The following is a 17,868-nucleotide window of genomic DNA, read 5'->3' as shown; positions in this document are numbered from 1 at the left end:
TAATAAATGCGATAATGAATCTTTTGGGAAGCAAATGGCATCCAAGGAGCAAAATGAGCTTCTAGCATGCCAAAAGTCACCGTCTGGCTTGAGATGCAGGAGTTGGTTGAGGAGATGGATAGCTGGGCGGTGTCTTTTTCACCCTGTAACACTGGGACATTGGGGAAGACAGGTGCTGGAGTGAATTTTCTTCTGGTGAGCTCGCAGTGGGTCTGTGAGTGGGGTAGGGAACATACACCCTCAGGTCTAAGCTGTTGTCTTGCAAGTGAACATACAGAGTTGAGGCCTATACTCGTAAGCATTGTAGCCAGGATGGAGGGTTGCTTGCCAGTAGCTGCAGTTTTTTGTGAGTTTCTGATTTTGCTTTTTTCTTTTTTCCACGTAAATTTTAAAAGTGATCTAACTGGGAGGAAAAGGAGCTGTAAGGACTGGCTTCCCAGAGAAACTGTTTTAGAGAGTAAGGTAAAAGACCTGGTGAGATTCTGGGTTTTGCTTGCTCTGTCAAAACCCCCGGGTGTAGTTGAGAAAGTATGAGCTCGGGATGCAAGATTCTTGAGTTTGAGGTATCAGAAATGTTATGGGGCCAACAATTAAAATACAGCCACTGAATCCAGTACCTCTGAGAGGTCTTCGGAATCTAAAGTCATTTTGTCTTCACACCCGAGTTCCCTTCCCTGTTATGATAAAACTGCCCTTTTCATCATCTCCCTACTGTTCTTAAAGAATTTCCTTATATCTGTGAACTTGGGGACTAGATATAAACTCCTATTCTTAGTTCTTTGCAGGCATTTCAGGAGAAATAGGATGATAATGGAGTGAGTGGTGAGTTTAGATAGAAGAATGACCTTACGAATGCTTGTAATTACAGGAGTAAACAAATAGAGAAACAAAATACAGGATTAGGTAGATAGTGAACACACATCTGAGGGCTCCCCCAGGAGCTCCCTTACAGGCTTGTGGCAATAGAGAGAGGTCTTTAGTTGGGACAGTTGCTTTCAGAGGAATAAGGGATGGAAGCCGCCATTTTATTTATGTTGCATGTAGTATTGACCGCATAACGACCACCTTAAATTTCTCTGGCAAAGCACCTCGGTATAATTGTAATTCAACATATTCTAAAATTTTGAAGCCATTTTTTCCTGAATCAGAATTCAGAGCTTGCTCCACGGTTTTCTTCCTTCTCCTGTTCGCCTTCCCCTTTCGTTTCCTCATGATAATTTTGGCTGCTTTAGTATTTAGCATGTGCAGCACATGCTATGTAAGCCTATACATATACTATTATACCCTTACTCCTATATCTATTTAAGCTTGGTTCTTTGCCTTTTTTCTCTTTTTCTGGCCCTGTGTATTAGGTCCTTTAGTTTAATCATCCGTGTCTGCTTGTACTAGATTGTTTCCCTAAGAACTCTGTAAGCCACAGAGTGAAACTGATTTGGATTTTACAGCCCTGGTGATTTTCCTTCTGGTGTGCTACCAAGAAAGTGCTATAGCACAGGAGCTGATGAGTCATTTTGCTGGGCTTTTGCTTTCTATTTTGTCTTTGAAAAATCAGGTATGATCAAGAAAATGGAAATGTCTCCTAACATCATGAGGGTAACGCTACCATAAAGTAAAAGCGTCAGTGTTAGTTTTGGTCTCCGATAAATGGAATACATTGTGATTTCAAGTAAATTGAGTTCCCCCATAAAACATTCATTCATGTAAAATTTCGTTTCTCTAAATTTTCATTGCTTGTACTGGAAGCTGACTAGAATTACTCGGCACCTGCTGCTATGTGTCTGGCGTTGTCCTGGGGGCCTCACACCTGTTAAGCCATTAAATCATCACAGCAGGTTTATATGGTAGTTCTGGATTCTCCCATTTTACTGAAAAGAGGTTGAATCTGAGCGTGTTGAAATAACTTTTCTTATGCCACTCAGCTAGTAAGGCTGGTATCCAGGATCTCTGTGGCTATGACTGCAACAGGCTTCCTGATTAGAGATAGACATGGGAACGTATTAAGGTTTCATTTTGGATTTATACATTCATTTGGATTAGAAATGGAGCCAACTGTTGTTGGTTGAGATGGTAGGCTGTTGGGAATTAATTCAGTTTAGTACTGAGTATAATCTCTGGCAAGATCCCAGTCTTCTGTCACATAGTACTGCCAGATGAAGGGTTACCTTGATCGTCAATAATTTCATTTCTACATAGTATAGTTTCATTATCTAAGGAGATGAATTGTGGGGCAAATAAATTCATTGAGGTCATAGTGTATATTTCCCCCAGCTTGTTTGAGGCATCACTGGCATGGTTATTTTATCTTTTAATTCTTGGCATTTGATTCAGGGCCATGATTTCCAAAGCTGGTCTCTTGGCTGGGCTCCAACATCTGCCATTTGTTCCTGCGTTTTCTCCTCCCCGTTACATACCTCCCCACTGATCGTTGCTCATATTTTGCCACTACGGTAGCTTTTGAATCCAGTCTCCCTCTTCTTCAGTCTATCCTACATATTGCCAATCATAGCAGTTTTTTTCACAATACTCATTTGGCCTCAAAATACTATTGTGCTTCATGGCACACTCTGTGATTCCATTTATATAATGTTCTTGAAATGACAAAATTATAGAGATGGAGAATTGATTAGTGGCTGCCTGGGGTTAAGGATGTTGAGGTGAAGGGAGATGGATTTGACTCTAATGAGGGTAGCACGAGGCAAATCCTTGAATGATCGAATAGTTCCGTAGCTTGATGTGTGGTGGTACATGATGCAAATGTGATAAAATAACATAGAGCTATACTCCCCTTACCTAATGTTGATATCCTGCTTTTGATATTGTACTGTATGTATATAACATGTCATTAATGTGGTAACCTGGATGAAGGCTACAGGAGTTCTCTCAACTATCTGTGCAACTTCATATGAACCTATAATTATATAAAAATGAGAAGAAAAAAATACTGTTGTGCTTTAAAATGTTTAAGTTCCCATGTCTATCATATTCCTTGTTTTATATTCTTTGTTTCCTCCTGAATTAATCATTCAAAATCATCTCCTGATTTTTCTACCTAAATCGTAGTTGACGTTAACATAGTGTTTGTCTTTTATCAGGTTACCAAGAAATGCTTTTTGAATTCATTGATCAATTAAATATGCTTTATGAAAGAGCCGTGTATCAGTATTTGGTCTCATTACAAACCATCTTGTTTTCCTTCTCACTTCCTTATTCATTTTTGTCTCTGCCTAATCTCTTTACAGGGACTAAGCAGCAGGCCAGGGATTTGATTGGTGGAGACTTGGGCTTGCCTGGAGGGGTTGCATTGCCTGTGGCCATAGTCACATTGCCCAAAGTCCAGTCACAAATTCTAAAAGGCAGTGGCTCTTTGAGGGCTTATGACTTAGTCAGTTATAAGAGCTAGATGAGTCAGGAAACCCAGGATATGGACTATGGTGAACCACAACCATCCATTCATTCAGATTTACTAAGACTAGTTTTATAGCACAGTGAATGATCTTTTCTGGTGAACGTTCCATCCATGTGTATCTGAAAGGAAAAGGATATTCTACAGTAATTAAAATGTATTTCGGATCTTCGGCCTTCAGTGATTTGGGTGGGGGGTGTCTAGTTCTATCAATTACTCAAATTGTGATTGTGGAGTTGTGCTTTTCTCCTTTTAATTCTGTCAAGTTTTGCCTCATGTATTTTGAAGTTCTGTTATTAGGTGCATACACATTTATGATTGTTGTGCCTTCATCCTGATGAATTGACCCTTTTATCATTATGATGATCTCTTTGTATCTTTGTCTTGAAGTCTTCATTATTGATTTAAACATGTGAGTCTTACGCTTACCATTTGCATTGGTATAACTTTTCCCTCCTTTACTTTGAATCTGTGCCTTTATATTTAATGTGGATCTCTTAAAGACAGCATAGAATTGGATCTTGTTTTTTTAAATCCATTTTGGCTGGCTTTGCCTTTTAGTCCATTCACATTTAATGCAATCCTTGCTATTGTTTTTTAAGGTTTGCTTGTTTGTTTGCTTGTTTGTTTCTTTGTTTTGTGGTTGTTCTAGAGATTACAGTGTATATCCTTAACTTTTCTTAGAAGTTATTGTTTAGGGTTAGTATTATCCCATTTTGAATAAGATAGAAGAACCTTGAAACTACATAAGAGCATTTAACCCCTCCCAGACATTATGCTATAATTGTCATGTGTATTACATTTACATATGTCATAAATCCCACAGTGAAGTGTTAGAATTTTTACTTTAAACAAGTCATGTATTTTTAAAACAGTAAGAGAAAAATAGTCTTTTATATTTACAATTTCTGGTACTCTTCATTCTCTCTGGATATTTGATTTTCTGATATCATTCACCTGGAGAACTTTGGGATTTTTTCTGCCTTAGGTTTGCTGTCACAGACGTCCACAATTTTCTTTCATCTGTAAGTTTTTAAATTTATCTTCATTTTTAAAGATCCGTGGCCTGGATGTAGAATTCGGGGTTCATAGTTCTCCCCCAGCTTTTCATGATTCTATTGTCCTCTGTCCTCTACAGTTTCTTATGAAACATTGATTCTTATTGTTTTCCTATGTGTATAGTGTCAGTTTTTTCTCTTTTAAAAATGTTTCCTTATATTTGGTTTTCAGCAGTTTGCCCACGTGCACCTGGATGTAGCTTTCTCTGCGTGTAACCTGTTTGGGGTTTTCTGGGCTTCTTTAGTCTGTACAACAGTCTTTGACTCAAACTGGGAAATTGCCAGCCCCTTTTTTTTTTCCTGCAGTATTTTCTCTCTCTTTACCTCCTGAAACTTTAGTTATACAAAATGTTTGCTCTTTTACTAGTGTCCAAAAGACCCTGATGATCTGTTTTTTCTTCTTCGGATTGGATTTTTCATTTTTACTTCCGTAAACATACTTATAACTTTTTTAACATCATTGTGGGCTGATTCCAGCACTTGGGTCAAACTTTCCCTTGAATATAGGTTAGATTTTCCTGTTTGTTCATATGTCAAGTAATTTGAATCTTACAGGATTCACTTTGTAAATGATACTTTGCAGAGATTCTATTTTTTTTGTTCCTTCAAAGAGAATTGATTTGTGTTAACAGGCAGTTAATTTGGCTGAACTTAAACTAAATTTTGACTTTTCTCTGGCAGGTGGCAGTTCCACCAATCTTCAGAAAGCTAATATTGAATATGGTCTGTGTGTCATGCAGTAAAATAGAGGACTGTGCTAAAAATAAAATAGACACGGACCCTAACCTCAAGAGACTCACAGTCTAGCTGATAGAGAGAGGAAAGTGGAGAAGTAATCGTGATAGCTTCCCATGTGTCATTGAGGTAATACCTGAAGGCAGTAGGGTTACTGGGGAAGGAGTTGTGAAATTGTTAAAATGCAATTTAAAAATTGTTTTTAAGGCAACCCAGTCCTCCTGAGGTCTGGAGATAGTTCGGTTATTCTATGTCGTGACGATGAGAGATTGGCTGATGAACAACTATGAGTTACGCTGTCATCATTTTGTTAAGTCTTTGAAGAAAGGACGTGTTTCAGAATCACAGCAGATTGTGGAGAAGCAATATCAAAAACAAATGTTTAAATTCTGGACTGCCGTACCAAACAGAAATAATACTTTATTTTGGGTTAAAAGAAGGTGATTTGATAAAATCTGAGCAGATGACACAAGTGATCATAGATTAGGGAATATTAGATATTGCTGAGATTAAAAGGACCTGTCTGTACTCAAAGTACCACTGTGGGAAGAACGATACTTCAAAAATCATTTACACTCACAGAAAATGTATCTTAAAACTCTGTAAGTTTCCGATGTCAAAAATCAAAATATTCTTTCTAATCTGTTTTGGATGTTAGTTGTTCATCTATAAAAATGAATGGGTAATATGAAGGTTTTTATTTTGTAAAAACATATATTCCTTAGCAGTAACTTGAGCCTTTCTTTTCTCTTTTTTCCTGTTTTAACAGTGTATCCTATTCAGTACATGTATCTGAAGATTACCCAGGTATGCTTTTTTTTTCTTTCTGTTTTTATTACAAATACTTGTGTCGTGGTTTCTTTGAATATTTTTTTTTTCTTTTGGAGATGGAAAATGTATATAAATATATCTGGGAGTGAAGCGTTGGCAGGGGAAGACTTAAAGATCCAGAAAAATTCTGTTGGTTGCCTGTGAGATACATGTCTTACCCTGAGATGCAGTCCAGAATCAAAATAGTTTCCTGATGAAAAATAGTTTACTTGAGCCCATGTATGGCTTCAGCCTATATATATTTTTCTCATTGCAAATAAAAAAAGAAGATTCTCTGAACTGGTTCAGCCGTTGGCTTTGAAACATCATTTGAATTCTCATAATGTAAAAATAATAGGTAAGGATAGCAGCTAAAATAATAGGTAAAAATAATAGTAATAGCAAAAAATAGTCCTGTCTTCATTTCTCTAAGTATATGTCTCATTAAACAATTCTGACAATGATCCTATGACATTGTTACCATAGCATCACTTTTTTCCTCATGAATGATGACACAGCTAGTAAGAGGAAGAGCTGGGTTTTGAACCCAGGAGACCAGAGTCTATGGACTGTACCACTGGACTAGGCTAGGTATCTTGTTTATGTAGTCTCACTGAGTGTCTGTTACTTGAAATATATTACTACGCCCACAAACACTTCTCCCTAGAAAACAGAATGTAAGACCACTGCAGATCCATTTTTGTATCAGTCAAACAAGGGTTTTTCTTCTAGGCCATGGTCAGTCCTGTTTTCTAGACACATGTAATCTCATCAGAGCCCAAGCTGTGTATGCCAACATTTTAGTCATGACAATTTTCAGATACGTAAACAAGATGTTTCTCTTTAGTATTTTCCTCACAAGTGATATCTGTAATTTTATCTTGAATAAGAACATAAGTATTGTAGACTTAATGCAGAAAAAAATACAACCTGATTACTTTACCTCAGAGAAAAGAGTATAATGCAAGCATCTATTGTTTATCATATTTTGTGGCAAAGAACAGCAATTTTTTTTTTAATGTTTATTTATTTCTGAGACAGAGAGAGACAGAGCATGAGTGGGGAAGGGCAGAGAGAGAGGGAGACACAGAATCCAAAGCAGGCTCCGGGCTCCTAGCTGTAGGCACAGAGCCTGATGCGGGGCTCGAACTCACAAACCGTGAGATCATGACCTGAGCCGAAGTCAGTCACTCAACCGACTGAGCCACCCAGGCGCCCCAAAGAATAGCAAATTTTAACTGCCTGTATTTCATATATGTTTTACTCCAGCATTCTGACTTAATAAAATCAGGTGGTCACCAAACTAACTGTTGTGATCTGTCGGTGTCATAAATTAGAAACCTAATTCCAATTCTTATTCAAATCTAGCCATTTTATTCACATACTCTGCATGATTTGGATCATATTTTTGTGTGTAAAATGACTAGATTGCTATAGGCAATTTTGATGATACATACTTTGAGTACTTTTAAAAATGGTTAGTTCATAAGATAGTATGAAGATGTAAAACTTATTTCTTTACCATTCATGCTAGTATTTTTTGTGGTTGTTTGCATCATGCATTTAATCTTTTTATAAGACAAGATGTTACATTTAAAAATAATTTTGTAAGTCATAAACTACAGTTTCAGTTATTTTGCTATGATCTCCATATATGTTAAGCATATTAGTCTTTAAAACTTTTGTACAGTTTTACAAGGGGAATTATTCATTATTAAAGAGATGGCCTATTTTTTTTTAATAGTAGTATAAAAAGAGTTCTAAACAGATTTCATTGGAAGAAGGAACACAAGAAGTATTTACAAAGAAAAATTTTTTTGTAGAAGATTTTGTAATCAGCTCTCTCCCTTATGGTATAGGATGTTTTTGATACTGAATGTTTGCTAAGTGTGTTAGGAAAATAAAAGCTCCAGTGTTGTGAATATTATAATTATTGTGCTTCTCATCTGAGGCAGCTCCTAGAGATGTCAGTCATGAGAGGACTTGAAGTCAGAGTGATAGAGGTAATGCCACAAATCAAAGCCACGTTGAAGACAGTAAGTGAATTATTCTGTAGCACAGGAAATAGGGCAGAAGATGCCCTTAGTAATAACGAAGGGAGCCAAATGTTTAGCTCCCTCTTGTGGCCAAGAGGTATCATTGGCTTTTTCCTCTCTGTGCGGGAGGTAGCCCCTTTAGGAAATGCAATATACAAAAATTGAAACTTAAAACACTAGTTATCATTTGTGCTTTTTAAAAATAAGTTCCCTTCTTGGAAAAAGTCTGTAGCGAATTTCCACTATAATTTCATTTCTAAAAATAAAAGGAGTGTAAAAAACACAAGTTTTGGTGTGAGAGAGATTAATGCATTTTGGGGTAGAATTTTGAATTGGCTGATGTAACCAGTACACTGTATACCAAGTATTTTCATACACATAATAGAATAGACTCTAAATGCCAGTCTGTGTTTAAGCAGAACAGAGGCTATCGTGACCATTTATAATTGAAGCAATGTGTCAAGAGAGGGTAAAGAGTATTTCCCAAGGACATGCAGTTTGGTGGTAAAACCAAGTCTGTAATTTAGTTCTGATTCCTGTCACTTGTATGAAAGAAACAGTGGGAATTATTTTTATGGAGTGTTCTTCGTATTACTACATTAAAAAAAAATTCAAAGTGTTACTATGACAATATTTTACCCGTTTTATTAAATTTTAATCTACATTTATTTGTATTAAAAGTTCAGTTAATACACTTGATTTCTCAGGTAGCTAATATTGCATACAAATTACGTTTGCTCTCCCTTCCCGGTATTCATCCTTGTGTCTTTTCTGCCATTACACTGCTAGAACTTCCAGAATAATTTTTAATGATGATTGTGAAAGTTGGCAGCTTTGTCCTTCTTTTCCAAAATTAGTGAGCGTGTTTCCATCTACTTTCAGAAAACTAGTTTTCTCCTTTTACCAAGTCTTTTTTTTTTTTTTTTTTTAAGAATGAGTTGTAAGTCTTGATCAAATTCTTGCTTAACATCTATTGAGGTATCACGTACGCTTTCTCCTTTGAACAACAAGGTTGTTTAGCAGGCATCTTAATGTTGATCCATAAGAACCGTACGCATCTTGCCATATATTTTGCTGTTAAAGAGTTGGCATTGCTGAAGAAATGCAGCTATTCTTTGGCATTTGCTAGAACATGCCAGCAAATCTCTCAGAGCCTGGCATCTCTTCAGGGATGGTTCTGGGGCAGTTGTTATTTTTCTGCCGTGATTATTGTCTGTTTTGTTTTTCTGTTTCTTAGTCACTTTTAAACATGAAAGCTCACTGTGTTGGTGAAATGTCCCAACTTCTGTAGCAAAAAGTTTTTTATCGTATTCGGCCTGTACATCTGAAAATCTGCCTCTTTGTGGTTATTTCTCCTGTCTCGTACCTATTGTTTTACATTTGTTCTTGTCTTTTTCTCCTTTTGGTTTTTCTCCCCCAGAGTTTACTTATTGTAAAAATCAACTCAAACAGATAGCTTTTTATGTTGTTTTTGAAAATTTCTAAGTCTTGATAGTAATTACTATCAGTAATCTTGGTAGTACTTCATTAGTTCCTTCTGCTAATGTTCCTCAGTCTTTTCCCTCCCTACTTTCTCTGGATTATATGGTTGAATGATTAGCTCATCATCTAGCTTTGAAAATTTGGAATTTGCTTTGCCCTGTGGAAATATATGAGCATAATCCTCTAGATTCAGGATTATGGCACTTTGTTTATTTCCTTAGGAACAGATTTATCACTTCATAATTTTAATGTATTAAGTAACCTGTGCCACCTATTGAAATTCATGTCATAGTTTTGTTTTGTTTGAACAAAGAAGATCTTTATTGAGCATTAAGTATACTTTAACATGTTCATAAATGCAATGTTAAATGATATGTGGGCTTTTTTAAATGCAGCGAAGAAATAGAGCAACCTTCTGGTTTACTTGTGCTTCCTTATGGAATTTATACTGTAGACAGATTTTTGCTTTTTGGAGGCAAATATATTACAAGTCACAGATAATTGGCTCCACTGGAACAGAACAGCAGAATTTTTTCTCATCAGTTCCCACCTTTAATTAGGAGGCTCACCTACTGGTGGGTGTGAATTTTCTCATCCCTTTTTTATGTTTTACAAGATATTGCGATTGTTGAGTGACAGCTTTTTAATATTAAAAAAGCATAGCAAAGAACTGATGTTTGAATTCAGACAGTTTTACCACTTATTTGCCATGTGTAATTTTTTTTGTTTATTTATTTTTGAGAGACAGAGAGAGAGAACAAGAAAGCAGGGGAGAGACAGAGAGAGGGAGACAGGACCTGAAGTGGGGGCTCTGCGTGACAGTAGAGAGCCGATATGGGGCTCGAACTCATGAACCACGAGATCAAGACCTGAGCCCAAGTTGGACACTCAACTGACTGTGCCACCCAGCTGCCCCTTAATTACTTAAATAATTTGGGCAAATTGTTTGATTTCTCTTAGCTTTGGCTTCCCCATCTTTAAAATAGGGATAATAGTTGATTGGTTTGAAGGTTGATATGAAGTATATAAATATTATATAATATAACACTCAGGGGAGATATCCAGATTATATTACAAAGCCAATATAATTATTATTATAATTGTATTATTTTTCTGAAGGTACATAGTAATGAATAATGGAATGACTTGGCTTAAATTATGTTGCCTTTGAAATAGAATGGAAACAATAGTTTCACAGATGCTTTCTCATAGCTCTCTACCCATCTTGCCCCAGTTGTCCATGGAAGTCCCAGTAATGGCTTGCATAGTCTGGTAGGGCAGGGAAGAGAAAATAGTCACATTGTTAACAGCCTTTAATAACAATCTATAGGTCCCTACAAAACTTACACGTTAAGGAACCTAGCTGTCCTCAGAATTTTCGGGGGGGTGGGTGGGAATTGGCACCTCTGGAGTCAAGTGGGAGAATTCCAGAGAAGGAATTTGAGTTTGAAAACATTCTATTCAGTCACTGACTCATTCTGTTACCTTAAATGCATTCCTTATCCTTTTTATGTCCTACTTTCTCATGTCTAAACAAAGATGATTTTATTATTACAGATGTCAAAATAGTTTGAGGAAGGTTTAGAAATGATTATTTAAAGAACAACGAAAAGAGAAAACAGAATTCATTCATACAGCTGGGACGATCCTCAAAGAGCATCTGCAGACCTTCACTTTAGAACTAAAGCAACCATGGGTTAGTTAAAAGGGATCGATAGCTAGTTGGTAGTTGGGTCTAGATTTTATTTGCTTTGTCTACTGTCCTACATTCCTGTTTTTCACTCGGGTATATATATCTCTTTGATCGGGCCTATGATGTTGTAATGATGATTTAATAGATATTGGCATGAAACCTGAAAACATTTTGGCTTGGGTAAATTTAGCCAGAAACAGAAATTGAAAGTGTTCAAATGCCTAAACACTAATCAAGATACAAACTGGTAAAAAAAAAAAAAAAAAAAAAAAAAAAAAAAAACTCTTAGAAAATGATGTGTTTGACTGCATAATCCTGTCTTAAAGCATTATGCAACGTGTGTTCATTCGTTCAATTCAAATTACATTCTCTTGAATCAAAGCTGACTGCCTTGTAGTGTCAACACCACCTAAGCCATTGGATCCATTAAATTGAGTTATTCACTTCCTTGTTTTCATAAACAGAATGCCCTAATTTACTTTCCTCTTAAAGATTTAGTAAAATGCTCCCGTCCATGACACTGAGATACTGCATGATACTGTGTGCACTTTGTGGATTTTTGGGGATCTCCCCTTCTAGGTGGTGGTTAGCTATTACTTTTTTGCTTTAATGCTCACTTTTATTTTTAATACTCCTTTTCTCCATAAGTTTGCTTCAAGGAATACATTATCTACAGGGAAAGACTAATTGAGTTGATTCAGTAGCAAATAACTTTGGATCAGTAACCCTCTGAATGAGGGTTTAAGAAATTGAAATACTGGCTTTAATAGAGGGGTTTACTCTTCACCTCAGAGTATGAGGTTATTGACAGAAGAGACTCCAGATAAATGGTCAAAGTCTCAACCAATGTGATGAAACAGTAATTAAAACAAATTTATATTAAACCTGTTTGTTAATCTGTGGTCCCACTTGATAAACACAAAAATCTCACACCCTCCTCAATGCTACTTGAAAGTGAAACAAGGCAAAATTTGTAATTAAAACAAAGTAATGAGGCAAACCTGTTTTGTTTCAAATCTAATCCACATTCCTCTCCTCTCACCTTCCAGAATTATTAGTAAAGCCTTATGTCTATTGAGAGTCTTTGAGACTATGCTGTGAACACATATCACTCTCGACTCACTGCACTCAAGGTCTAAACACAGTGCAGATGTTTCTTTGCAAATAAAGTAGTGACTTTGATATCTATCAGTTAAAGATCGTGTTCTCACTGTACTGACACAATATTATGAAAACTTGGCTCAAGATCTTTTATCGTGTACTCAGTTGTCAGAATGCTCATTTCCTTTTGCAGAAATTGATAACAGGTTTCTATTATTTGTTGGGAATATTTTACACTTTTTATATTTTATACCGTGTCAATGAGAGTATTATAGGACCATAATTAATGAATTGGTGAAGCGTTTGGTAACAAACAGCGGTCTCACAGATGCGCAGTAATTGTCAATGAACAAAGTAGAATAAATGGCTGTGTGTTATATTATATACACAAAGAACTGTATTTTTAGGGAAAAATCCTAAATTTATTAAAATATTTTTTTCTGGAGAAAACAAAAAATGAATAAAAAAGCTGTGGAATAATTTAATATTTTCTGTGCATTCAACTTGCTTAGTATTATTTAATGGAATTAATTTATGGAAGAAGAAGAATTGTGAGACTTAATATCATTTAAAAATATACATTAGAGTAATATGGAGGTATGATTTTCAACCAAGGCTTTGGTTCAGTTTTTTTAATGACTTGATATTGAATTTTTTTATTGCACCAAATGTTCTTGTTTTAGCTTTCTCCCAGTATCTGCTTCCTGTTTGGGGAACAGTCTCTATCCGCAGTCTGTATTTCTCTAGGAGACACAAGTGTCTTTGAAGACGCCATTTAAAATTAAATCACATGTAAATCTGTGATAAATCACGTATACTTAATTTTGTCTGAGATTAACCAGAGCAGTAGTATGTGCTTCCTGAGTGATGGAAGCGATGTGGATATAATTTAACTTTTTTTAATAAAGGGTGTATTTTTTTTGGTTACCATGCCTGTAATTGTCCATATTTCTTTGCAGATAATACGTATGTGTCAAGTTCAGAAAATGATGAAGACGTATTAGTTACTACGGAGCCAATTCCAATAATTTTCCACCGGATAGCAACAGGTAATAGGAATATACTGTTTTTTTAAACTCTAGATTAATGTTTTCTTGGCTATAGGTAGCTTTATTTATTTATTTTTGTTCTTTTAGCCCATGTAACAGATACTTATCTTTAGCATCTATAAATCTGGTGTCCCATACAAATTTTCTGTCTAACTTACATTAGTTTGTTTTTCAACAGTTTTTTAAACACATAAATTTACACTACTTTAAAAAAGCCCTGTTTAAATGCATTGTGTTGATATTCGCTCTTATGAAAATATTCCATGCATAATGACACTGGTAGACAAAATGAATATTTAAAAAGCTTACTTAAGGCAATGTAGATCCCATGAAATACATAAATGAGAGCTGAAGGGGTCTGTGTAGTGGCACTTTGGTTTGACCGTATTTTGATGGGCAATGAAAAAATCAGAATAGCTTATATATCATGTAACTTCCTAACATAATATAATTATAAAACATTCCTTAATCTTTTGGCAAAGAGAGAATCACCAGAGGCGTGTTTTTATACTGAAACTTATAAATATTTGATAAATAGCCTGCTGAAAACTAAAGTGATGTTTTATAAATGATGTTTTATAACTTTCTTTCAGAATTAAGGAAGACAAATGACATTAACTGTTGCTTATCCATAAAATCAAAATTACAGAAGGAAAATGGAGAGGTATGGAGGTTACATTTAGTATTTTATACTTTATTAAAACAGAATACATTTTAAATTTACCTTGTATTTATAGTTAATATCATTGCTATTTAGGTTAAGACTGTAGGGGCGCCTGGGTGGCTCAGTCGGTTGAACTTCGGACTTCGGCTCAGGTCATGATCTCACAGTCCATGAGTTCGAGCCCTGCATTGGGCTCTTTGCTGACAGCTCGGAGTTGGAGGCTGCTTTGGATTCTGTGTCTCCCTCTCTCTCTGCCCCTCCCCCATTCATGCTCTGTCTCTCTCTGTCTCAAAAATAAATTAACATTTAAAAAAAATTAAGAAAAAAAAAGACTGCATATAGAGTATGAAGCACAGGCTTGTGGCCAAGAGACTTAAGTATAGGGAAGGGTAGTGACCTAGAATTAACCCTGAGAAGGAAGCTGCATTTAACAGAAAGAATGTCTGGCTTAAATCTAAATCAAGTGCACACAAAGCTTAACTTATTCTCTGTATTTGGTCAAGTAATGTAGTTGACTGAGGAGCATCTTCTATAACTTACAGTTCTAACAGCTGCATGTGGAACCCTTATCATTTCATTTGTAAAAGGTGATCTCTTTACCTAAGGTAGCAAAGAGAATGGGTATATAGTCTTATTATTAGTGGCCAATGTTAAAACAACAACGACAAATTCCTGCTACCCCTTCCTCACCTTTAAAAAATCTGCTAGAATCAGTCAATAAACACTGGGGTGTTAAAAAAAACAAGATGAGTGCAACGGGACTGACAATTTTTTGCTTTTCAAACTACGCACCCGGAACAAACCCCCCCCCCCCCCGCCCCTTAGTATTGTATCATTCCCTCTACTCTCCTTCATCCACAGTGAGAACCACAGATTTAGCAATACTGGCCCCCAAACCCAAATCTGTTAGCATTTTATAAAACCCAAATTCCCTTTTGTAGGTTTTTTGTTTTCCTTAAGAATTTGAAATTTGGTCTGGGGGGCGCCTGGGTGGCGCAGTCGGTTAAGCGTCCGACTTCAGCCAGGTCACGATCTCGCGGTCCGTGAGTTCGAGCCCCGAGTCGGGCTCTGGGCTGATGGCTCAGAGCCTGGAGCCTGTTTCCGATTCTGTGTCTCCCTCTCTCTCTGACCCTCCCCCGTTCATGCTCTGTCTTTCTCTGTCCCAAAAGTAAATAAACGTTGAAAAAAAAGAAATTTGGTCTGGAAATGTAGAAACGATTCCAAAACATTGGGTTGATAGATTCCTGTGTCTAATGGGATTTGCCTTTCTCCTAATTATTTTAACAGAGCCAGCCGGGTATGGGAATATCATCATTAGTTACTTTAGGTAAAATTTTACTGTTTGAACTTCAGACACAAAGCATATGTGGTTCCATTAATTAGAAACTCAGACTTCAAGTTCAAGCATATTTAATTAAACATCCTTTTGAAATCTGAAATATAAAGTAAATAATTTCTGTATATAGAAAGTTCTCTTCATAATGTAATTCATATTTATTTTCATAATTTGATTTTTATATTATTGGAGTTAGAGTGTCTTTTATTTCATACCATTGTGTAGAGTTGGCAGTGGAAGTGAGCACGGTCAGGGATAAATAAATAATGCTGAGGAACTTTTTTTTTTTAATGTTTATTTATTTTTGAGGGAGAGGGAGAGAGAGAGAGAGAGAGAGAGAGAGAGAGAGAGAGAGAGAGAAAGAGAGAGAAAGAGAGAGAGAGAGAGACAGAGCATGAATGGGGCAGGGGCAGAGAGAGAGAGACACACACAGAAGACGAAGCAGGCTCCAGGCTCTGAGCTGTCAGCACAGGGCCCGATGCACGGCTCGAACTTGAAAACCATGAGATCATGACCTGATCCAAACTCTGAGTCTTAACGGACTGAGCCACCCAGTCGCCCCAGTGCTGAGGAACTTTTTAATAAACAATTGAATCAGTATGAACTCAGAAACTACGAGATCATGACCTGAGCCGAACTCTGAGTCTTAACTGACAGAGCCACCCAGGCGCCCCAATGCTGAGGAACTTTTTAATAAACAATTGAATCAGTATGAACTTGTCAGATGTTTTTATCAGAACAAAACCAAAGTTGTAGTTGATGACACGTAGTTTTATGTAAACATCAAATAGTAAATTGTACAACTCAAAATCAATGAAATAGAACTTTTAAAAAAGATGTACAATAGAGCTTACTACGCTGACAAAACTGTCTCTTACTGCCTTTTGTTTTTGGCTTGTACTACGCCACACACGTTTTTTATATAAAATCCATGTGATAAGCAAGCACAAGACCTATCTATTATGGCCACTTGCTACTTTCTTTTCAAAAGAAGGTAAGCTAAGCTGACCATTAAAATTCTTTTCTTAATCTGTTATTTAAGGAGTCAAGACAAAATAGTACAGTGGAAGAAGATTCTGAAGGTGATAATGATTCTGAAGAATTTTATTATGGAGGACAGGTAAGCACATCAGGCCCGTCAAATACCCACTCGCAGAGTTCGCAGTAGCCCTTACGCCCTAGTGGAAATCTGTGCTTGTGATCTGAGAGACCTGTGTGTTAGCTCTGGAGCTAACTTGGAAACCTATATAATTTCTCCGTTTCTCATTTCTACCTATTTTCAGAAATCAAGGTTACTTTTGCAACTCTTTGACTGTAATCACTCACACTGAAGTTGTCTTGCTTCATCACTGAGATTTTGCAGGCAGCAGCATTGTATCATAAAATAAAAGTTTATTGACTTTTATATTTCTTAAGCATATTGGGCTCAGTCATTATTTTGAAATGATGACACTTCTAACAAAAGCATGGATGGATGGTTAGTTTTAAATAGAAGATGATTAACCTTTATCAGTGTTGATGGTCCCTCATTACTGAGCATCCTTAATGTTTGTATTCATTGTCTTTTCCTCTTACACTGTTGTAAAGTGTTTGTTGAAAAATGCTGATGAAGAAACATCATAATTTATATATATATGAGAATGGCATAGCCGCATATATAAAAGAATTCACTATTTTTCCAGGATCATGTTAAAATTTTAAACCGTGGAGTTGATTTTAGGATTTGGCTGTATGAGGCATCTTGTTCGTTTCTGTAAACTTTTTTTAAAAATTATTTTTAAGTTTATTTATTTTGAGAGAGAGAGAGAGAGAGAGATTGAGCTAGTGGGGGAAGGGCAGAGAGAGAGGGAGAGTGAGAATCCCAAGCAGGCTCCATCTCACAAACCATGAGATAATGACCTGAGCCAAAACCAGGGGTCAGACCCTTAACTGACTGAGCCACCCAGGTGCTCCATGTTTCTGTAAATTCCTTGATCAAAAAGCTTTGTTATGTTTGTTTGTTTTTTTTAATTAAAAAAAGTGTTTTTTTAATGTTTATTCATTTTTTAAGAGAGAGAGAGAGAGAGAGAGAGAGAGCTCTCTTGTGAGCAGGGGAGGGGCAGAAAGAGAGGGAGACACAGAATTTGAAGCAGGCTCCAGGCTCCGAGCTGTCAGCACAGAGCCTGATGCGGGACTCGAACCTATGAATTGTGAGATCATGACCTGAGCCGAAATTGGACACTTAATTGACTGAGCCACCCTGGCACCCCTTGATCAAATAGCTTTGTAACTTGGATAGTATAATGGGAAGGTAGTATGTTAGAGTGGTGTTTTAAAGCCAAATTTATTATTGTGTAAAAGAATGCAAGTCAGTTTACTTTTCTGGAATCAAAAACCAGTAATTTATCAATGGAGCATAAACAAGGCTGCAGAGGCGTGAACATATACATACAACTGGGCTTCTTCTCTCCAAGAATGCCCATCCAGCAATGGGATACTTTTCCTAATGATTCTCTAACCAG

The 17,868-nt window shown here is 36.4% G+C and overlaps 1 protein-coding gene across 1 annotated transcript in view; it reads left to right on the top strand.

Annotated features, from left to right (window-relative positions):
* Nucleotides 1–17,868, top strand: part of PARP8 (poly(ADP-ribose) polymerase family member 8) — a 180,584-nt gene that overhangs the window by 92,472 nt on the left and 70,244 nt on the right. The window contains 4 exon segments of the mRNA XM_043598792.1: nucleotides 5,966–6,003; nucleotides 13,278–13,367; nucleotides 13,961–14,031; nucleotides 16,410–16,487. Coding sequence (XP_043454727.1) covers nucleotides 5,966–6,003; nucleotides 13,278–13,367; nucleotides 13,961–14,031; nucleotides 16,410–16,487 — 277 coding nt within the window.

The sequence above is a fragment of the Prionailurus bengalensis genome, chromosome A1 (genome assembly GCF_016509475.1).
Source record: "Prionailurus bengalensis isolate Pbe53 chromosome A1, Fcat_Pben_1.1_paternal_pri, whole genome shotgun sequence".
Classification (NCBI taxonomy): domain Eukaryota; kingdom Metazoa; phylum Chordata; class Mammalia; order Carnivora; family Felidae; genus Prionailurus; species Prionailurus bengalensis.
This window is presented reverse-complemented; position numbering and strand designations above follow the sequence as displayed.